At 53.5% G+C, this 8,176-nt stretch overlaps 1 protein-coding gene across 1 annotated transcript; it reads left to right on the plus strand.

Moving 5' to 3' along the window:
* Positions 1-2,697: 2,697 nt before the first annotated feature.
* On the plus strand, positions 2,698-5,919 carry DDIT4 (DNA damage inducible transcript 4). Its single transcript, XM_507843.7, has 3 exons — positions 2,698-3,942; positions 4,044-4,308; positions 4,582-5,919. The coding sequence occupies exons 2-3, from the start codon at positions 4,104-4,106 to the stop codon at positions 5,073-5,075; spliced, it is 699 nt and encodes a 232-aa protein (XP_507843.3). The 5' UTR covers positions 2,698-3,942; positions 4,044-4,103; the 3' UTR covers positions 5,076-5,919.
* The last annotated feature ends 2,257 nt before the right edge of the window (positions 5,920-8,176 follow it).

Raw genomic sequence — 8,176 nt, forward strand, 5'->3', positions numbered from 1 at the left:
ACCTGCCTCAGCCTCCCAAAACGCTGGAGTGAACCACTGCGCCTGGCCAATTTTCTGTATTTTAGTAGAGACGGGGTTTCACCATGTTGCCCAGGGTGGTCTCAAACTCCTGAGCTCAAGTGATCTGCCCGCCTCAGCCTCCCAAAGTGCTGGGGTTACAGGCATCAGCCACCATGCCTGGCTAATTTTTAAATTTTTTGTAGACACAGGGTCTCACTATGTTGCCTAGGCTGGTCCTAAACTCCTGGCTTCAAGTAATCCTCTCACCTCCAAAGTGTGTGGGTTAAAAGTGTGAGCTGCCACAGCCAGAGAAGCCACTAGCTTCTTCCCTCATCTAGCCATTCATTCATCCATCCATTCATTCATGTATTTATCCAAGGAACATTTGCTGAGCCTTTTCTATGTACTGGGCACAGTGCTGGCTACTTGAAGTTAGGATGAGTAGAACGCCATCCTCAAGTAGCTTACTGTCTAGTGGGAAGACCAAAGTGGAAAGAATTATTAACAACAAAGATATGCACTGGCTGGAAAGATGCCCTGAGGAAGACACCTAAGGGATGGAGTGTCGGGATGAGGGTGCTAGGGGAGGCTTCCTAGAGGAAGGGATGCCAGAGTTGGGTGGCCAAGGCTGCTGGTGGAAGCATGTCTAGGCAAGCCCACCTTGGCCTGAGGGGAGGAGGAGCGGGTGGGTGGACACCAAATGCAGGGTTTCTAGGTTTTGTGAGAGCTCCAATGAGGTCTGGTTCAGAGGCCAGGAGATGGAGCGTCCTCCTGCCCAGAAGGGCCCCATTTGCAGAGCTGTGGAGTGAGGGGGTGTTCGGTGTAGGGAGGGTGGTTACAAAGTCTTTCCAGCTCCAGCCAGATGGAAGGGAATCTACCCTCCACCTCAGGACAGGACGGACCAAGGCCCTGCACTGTGGCTCCTGGGAGAGGCTAGCAGTTAAGAACCCCCCCTTTACCCCCCTCCCGACCTTTGAGATTCTCCTGGCATACAGGCCTTTTCTCTATCAGGGGTTTTAGCAGGTGTCACAGGGGAAGACACTGACCACTCCCAACTCCCCCAGGCCTCTGCCAGGCCTCCTTGCAGGAGACTTTACCCTGGAACCCACTCCCTCCTACTTTAGGAAACACTTCCAACAATAGGACTGCCTTCTTTTTTTTTTTAATCGCTTTTTAGAAACACAATGAGACACTAACACTAATAGATTTCTTTTGAAAAGAAACAAAATTACTCAGTGCGCATTAACCAGCCCTTCCCATTTGAGACAAGTTGTTTTATTAACAGAAGGAGACAGTGAATGAAAAAAAGGTGCTTGGAACACTGTTGGGCAGTCTTGATGGTGTTTGTTGAATGAATAAATGATTCCTAATAACTGACCTTTCCAAACCGGACCCGGATTCTTTTCTTTATGAATATCTACTTAAAAGAAAAAAAAAAAAAAAAGTCTGTGCTTTCTTTAGGTCAGTGTTCCACATTTTCCTGAATTTTTTTTTCTGTCAAAAAAAAAAAAAAAAAGGCCAGGCGTGGTGGCTCACGCCTGTAATCCCAGCACTTTGGGAGGCCCAGGCTGGTGGATCACCTGAGTTCAGGAATTTGAGACCAGCTTGGCCAACATGGTGAAACCCTCTCTCTACTAAAAATACAAAAATTAGGCCGGGCGCGGTGGCTCACGCCTGTAATCCTAGCACTTTGGGAGGCCGAGGCAGGCGGATCACGAGGTCAGGAGATCGAGACCATCCTGGCTAACACGGTGAAACCCTCTCTCTACTAAAAATACAAAAGATTAGCCGTACGTGGTGGTGGGCACCTGTAGTTCCAGCTTCTCCGGAGGCTGAGGTAGGAGAATGGTGTGAACCCAGGAGGCGGAGCTTGCAGTGAGCCAAGATCGCACCACTGCACTCCAGCCTGGGTGAAAGAGTGAGACCCCATCTCAAAAAAAAAAAAAAAAAAAAAAAAAAAAGAAGAAGAAAAAACATCGTAACTCTTGTTTCCTTAGGGTGTTTAGGTGTCCCGCCCAAATCAGCCTGGAGGAAATGTGAATGTTCCTGATGGATTAATTCAGATCTTCTCTCTGGCCAGCAGGAAGACACACCCATGCAGGTCACCTCTGTAAGAGTGATTTCAAGAGTATGTCATCTACTGCAGCCCTCCAAGAACAACTAGCCACCTTGATCCAGTGTCTTTTTATTATTTTTAATTTTTATATCCCCATTGTTAAGCAATCTGGTGTCTTTAAGGCTCCAACAAGCGACAGAGCTTGAAGAATGGGAAGAGAAGGCCTTGAAAGTCCCAGTGGCTCACAAACTATTCCATTCTGCAGCTGTCTTTAAGATGTCTCCTGGATCCCCTGATTTCTTTTTTTAATCCATAAATTTGTCTCCATAAGTGGGTCTCCCACCTGTCAAATGAGAGTAGGGTGCAGAGCTTGGATTCTGGTTCTTTCAGGTTCTAAGTCTTGGCCCAAGTGTCAACTTTTTCTTTTTTCTAAGTTGGGGTGGGGATGGGGGTTGCGGAGGGCAGTGGCCTGACATCTCCTGCAAGTGTCATTTGTCACGCGAAAGCAAGCCTGACCCGAGGCAAGGCCCGCCTATCTGGTTAGGTTCCTTGCCCGCCCCCGGGGCCCTGGGCATCTGATGTAAGTTTGGCTCCCTCTTCCATCAGGGTCCTCCTGTCCCAGACTGATAAACCTTTAGAGTAATAAAGGTCGAGTCCGTCTCAACCTCCACCCACCCTCAGCAACCACTGTTAGCCTCTGAGCACTGCTGCCAGGCCAGATTTCCTGTGGCCCCGCCTGAATGATGAAACACGGGATGGCCATTGCACTCCCTGGCTTTTCCAGAGATCTCGGTCCTCGGTCCTGATGCAACCGTCTGGATCTTTTACACAAAGCGCTAGGCGAGCGCTGGGCGCTAGGACCCGGGGGGCGCCCGGGCAGGGAGGTCCGGCTGCGCTGCCTGCAGTCCGCGGGGCGGGCGGATGGGTCTGTGAGTCCGACTGCTGTGAATCCTCGCTTCCATCCCTGCACTGGGCGCTATGAACCCGGGCCCATCCACACTCCTCTAACCACTCTCCTCAAGCCCTCTCCTTGGGAGCAGTTGGAAGTGGAAGCAGATAGGGTTTGGGAGGAGGCAGGGATCCCCATTAACCTATGTCCTGGGCTGTAGAGTAACAGCCAGGATGGGCAGGTGGGGCCTTGGGGAAGGGGCAGCATGGTGCCCGGAGCTTCCCAGTCTGTGGACCCCACCCCCATATCCCGAGCCTTTGCAAAGCAGGGATAGAGGGGGTAAGGGCGCGAGGGCAGGCCGGGCTAACGTCTGCTCCTGCGCCGCCGTCCCACGGGCATCCCCCCGTGTGTGCCCAGTTGTTCCCGAAGCTTTAGGATCCAAGACGCTGGGGGCAACCATTTTCCTTGCCCGCCGCCCCCTCACGCTTCCCTGCCTCTCCTCCTAGCCTGGTCACGGGCTGTCCCCTCCTCCAGCAATGCAACCCTATAATAAACAAGTCTTTCCTTGATCCTCCCCTGCCGCGAGCGCCCTCGGGGACCTTGGCAGCTGCAGCCGCCGCGGATCCTTTCCAGAAAGGGGGCGTGGCGGTGGGTCGGGGTTCGACTGCGAGCTTTCTGGGGCTCAATGGAGGCGGGGCCCGGCCGCTGTCACCGGGCAGGAGAGAACGTTGCTTACGTGCGCCCGGAGTCCATTGGCCAAGGCGGGCCACACTCCCGGGTCTGGATTGGGTCGTGGCGCAGAGAAGGCGTGGCCTCGCCGCGCTAGTCCTTATAGGCTGCTCCGCGCTGGTGCTAGGGCGCAGCAGGCCAAGGGGGGAGGTGCGAGCGTGGAGCTGGGACGGGTCTGGGCGGCTCTCGGTGGTTGGCACCGGTTCGCACACCCATTCAAGCGGCAGGACGCACTTGTCTTAGCAGTTCTCGCTGACCGCGCTAGCTGGTGAGTGTCCCTTCTGTGTGTGGGTCCTAGAGCTCGCGGTCTGGTCTGGTCTGGTCTGGTCCCCAGACTGACGCCTGGTCGGTCCCCCTCTTGTCTTACAGCGGCTTCTACGCTCCGGCACTCTGAGTTCATCAGCAAACGCCCTGGCGTCTGTCCTCACCATGCCTAGCCTTTGGGACCGCTTCTCGTCGTCGTCCACCTCCTCTTCGCCCTCGTCCTTGCCCCGAACTCCCACCCCAGATCGGCCGCCGCGCTCAGCCTGGGGGTCGGCGGCCCGGGAGGAGGGGTTTGACCGCTCCACGAGCCTGGAGAGCTCGGACTGCGAGTCCTTGGACAGCAGCAACAGTGGCTTCGGGCCGGAGGAAGGTGAGCGGTGGGCGGGTGCCGACGCGACTCGAGGGGCCGGGAAGGTGGGGAAGCCCCGGTGCTGGAAGGGGTCAGAGCCGCCTTGGCTTCCTATCCCATCGGGACCCAGATTGCTTGGGGGCAGGGGGAATTGGAGTATAAGGTGAGTGAGGCGGAAACTGAGGCACGGAGTGGGAAGGAGCGTTGGTTTCTTAAGGAAACAGCACCTCCCCCGCCTGTGCGTTTCGTTTTGAAGCCGCTCTAATACCCCTTCCTGTGTGCTCTCCTTTCCAGACACGGCTTACCTGGATGGGGTGTCGTTGCCCGACTTCGAGCTGCTCAGTGACCCTGAGGATGAACACCTGTGTGCCAACCTGATGCAGCTGCTGCAGGAGAGCCTGGCCCAGGCGCGGCTGGGCTCTCGACGCCCTGCGCGCCTGCTGATGCCTAGCCAGTTGGTAAGCCAGGTGGGCAAAGAACTACTGCGCCTGGCCTACAGTGAGCCGTGCGGCCTGCGGGGGGCGCTGCTGGACGTCTGCGTGGAGCAGGGCAAGAGCTGCCACAGCGTGGGCCAGCTGGCACTCGACCCCAGCCTGGTGCCCACCTTCCAGCTGACCCTCGTGCTGCGCCTGGACTCACGACTCTGGCCCAAGATCCAGGGGCTGTTTAGCTCCGCCAACTCTCCCTTCCTCCCTGGCTTCAGCCAGTCCCTGACGCTGAGCACTGGCTTCCGAGTCATCAAGAAGAAGCTGTACAGCTCGGAACAGCTGCTCATTGAGGAGTGTTGAACTTCAACCTGAGGGGGCCGACAGTGCCCCCCAAGGCAGAGACGACTGAACTTTTGGGGTGGAGACTAGAGGCAGGAGCTGAGGGACTGATTCCTGTGGTTGGAAAACTGAGGCAGCCACCTAAGGTGGAGGTGGGGGAATAGTGTTTCCCAGGAAGCTCATTGAGTTGTGTGCGGGTGGCTGTGCATTGGGGACACATACTCCTCAGTACTGTAGCATGAAACAAAGGCTTAGGGGCCAACAAGGCTTCCAGCTGGGTGTGTGTGTAGCATGTACCTTATTTTGTTACTGACAGTTAACAGTGGTGTGACAGCCAGAGAGCAGCTGGGCTGCTCCCGCCCCAGCCTGGCCCAGGGTGAAGGAAGAGGCACGTGCTCCTCAGAGCAGCCGGAGGGAGGGGGGAGGTCGGAGGTCGTGGAGGTGGTTTGTGTATCTTACTGGTCTGAAGGGACCAAGTGTGTTTGTTGTTTGTTTTGTATCTTGTTTTTCTGATCGGAGCATCACTACTGACCTGTTGTAGGCAGCTATCTTACAGACGCATGAATGTAAGAGTAGGAAGGGGTGGGTGTCAGGGATCACTTGGGATCTTTGACACTTGAAAAAATACACCTGGGAGCTGTGTTTAAGCCTTCCCCCATCGTGTACTGCGGAGTTGAGCTGGGAAGGGAGGGGCTGAGAGGGTGGGGGCTGGAACCCCTCCCCGGGAGGAGTGCCATCTGGGTCTTCCATCTAGAACTGTTTACATGAAGATAAGATACTCACTGTTCATGAATACACTTGATGTTCAAGTATTAAGACCTATGCAATATTTTTTACTTTTCTAATAAACATGTTTGTTAAAACAGTTGGTTGAGTCTCTCATCAGTACCATGAAGTGAAAAGGAGGGAGATGGGTGCTAGTGAAAGGCAGGTCTCATCAGGCCCTGGGGTCCACCTGTGTGTTCCTCCATCCCTTTCCGGGACTGCCTGCCAGCCTGGTGACAGAGGTATGTGTACCGTGTGCCATCTGTGCCAAGAACCCTTGGCCCTGTGCTGGCTGAAGCTACTAGGAGAACACACTGGAAACCCCTGAAGGTAGGGGGTGAGTCAGACCTCCCACCGAGCCAGAGTCTCCAGAGGGAGAGCTCACCTGGCTGCCCCGGTTAGAAGGCCCAGACAGGAGGGCCCACTGAGCCCAAGGTCTTTAATAAACAGTGAAAGAACTAGAAAATACCTTTTTTCTTTCTGGGAGAAAAAAATCAGTTGTTCTACCATCATGAAAATTACAAATCTTATCTCTGGATTTAAAAAGACTAAGAGGGGGAGTTTGAAAAATGCTACTTAGCTCATGCCTCTTACTGGACAAGGAACCAAGAGGGGCATGAGCTGCCACTGGAAGGAAGTCTGGACCAGGCAGGTGCAGAACTCCTTGCACACACATAGGTGAGGGAAGGAGTGCTAAGGGCTTAGAGAGCAAGGAAATAGCAGGCCTACCTTAACAATACCTTGAATCACCCAGACGTCCTCTGTGACCTGTTGTCCCAGCCACTTGGGATGCTGAAGCCAGAGGATTGCTTGAGTCCAGGAGTTCAAGGCTGCAGCCTGGGTGACAGCAAGACCCTGTCTCTAAAAACAAAAGATGCATTGTGCATTCTGGGCCCTAAGTTCCTTGTCAGAAAAATTGGCAAATTGGAGTTGGGCCAGATGAAGCCCAGGGCCTTTCCCCCTTCTTCCCTGGAATTACATCCACCCACACCAACTGGCATTTGGAGAGTTTTTATCTCCCTTGTTTCTCTTCCTGGTCCCAGACAGGCCTTGTTTGCTCAAGACTAAAACAGTGGCTCTTGCACTTGAGCGTGTGTAATCAGATCACATGGGCCCTCCTGGAGATTCTCAGTGCATCTGGGCCAGGGCCCCAGGAATCTGCATTTACATCAGGGATTCCCATGGAGGGTCCTAAACTTTACGATGACTTGGAAGACCCATCTCTCTTTGGTAGAACTGAGTGATTTGTTCCCCAAAATGGATAAACTTGGATTAGAAGTGCATTTGGAAATGGATAGTGAGAACAGTGAAGAAGGTGCCCAGACCAGTGTGAGGAAAGCCCTCACACCCATTTTCTTAGCACATCCTCCTCATAGCCACCCTGTGAGGGGTGGGTGGCGGCAGGGGTTTTTAATGTTTTACAGATTAGTAAATGGAGGCCCAAGCCCTGGAATGGTCATCTTCTTGGATAAGGGCTGACTTTGTCCACTCCCAGCCTCTTGAGATTCAGGGCTGGGAGTAAAGCAAGCTTGACACCTGGGCTGAGTATGAAGGGCACTTTCCCGGGAACTGAGATCTGTGCCAATGCTCACGACCCTGCCTCCCCAGTCTCAAAAGAGAAGCAAGGAAACAATTGTCTTCAGAGTACAGAGTCTTGTTGGTATTTGGGGGCCTGAGCTGGATGGATTGGTCAGCATTAGCCCTTCTCCAGGCCAAGGAGGCAGCTGAGCCCAGCACCGTACCTTTTCTTAGATAGTCAGACGAGGCCAAATCAAAGCTTGGGTTCCAAAGCTAGCTCAGCTGAGATGCCCTCTCCCAGAGCCAAACTGGCTTCCCTCATTCTCACAGGGCCTGAAAATCCTCCTGCAGCAGGACAGAAGGGTCTGCAAGTGGGAGCCCTGAGCTTGAGTCTCACAGTAAAGGGAAGAGGGTTGCTGAGGCCCAAGACAGTTCTGGGTCCTGAGGTCTGCTAAGACATGGCAGGGAGCTTTGCCCCAGGTACCGGACTTGCTAAGAAAAAATGGGGCAGGCTTCTTTGTTGCTAAGCAGGAAAGCTAAGAAAGCTTACAAAGACCTACACATAAAATCAACTTTGGTAAATGCTTTCAGAAATTGTCCTATTTAGTGAGATCCTATCTGATAAAGAAAGGAAGGAAAGAAAAAAAAGAAAGGAAAGGAAAGGGGAAAGGAAAAAGGAAAGGAAAGGAAAAAGATTGCCCTATTTGGCCTGGAAAATATGTACTGATTACCTCCCTTCCTACAGGATTCCCTCTCTTATTCCTATTTCCCACCTCATCGGGTCAATGCTCTAGAACCTGCAATGGTTCCCTATTGCCAGATTCCACTGCTGGTCTTTT

Source organism: Pan troglodytes, chromosome 8 (assembly GCF_028858775.2).
Source record: "Pan troglodytes isolate AG18354 chromosome 8, NHGRI_mPanTro3-v2.0_pri, whole genome shotgun sequence".
Taxonomy (NCBI): domain Eukaryota; kingdom Metazoa; phylum Chordata; class Mammalia; order Primates; family Hominidae; genus Pan; species Pan troglodytes.

Excerpts from the sequence above, each read along its gene's own strand:
- DDIT4 (XM_507843.7), top strand. The coding sequence starts at position 4,104 with ATGCCTAGCCTTTGGGACCGCTTCTCGTCGTCGTCCACCTCCTCTTCG. Across the intron at positions 4,309-4,581 it reads TGGCTTCGGGCCGGAGGAAG|ACACGGCTTACCTGGATGGG; the intron begins GTGAGCGGTGGG and ends TCTCCTTTCCAG.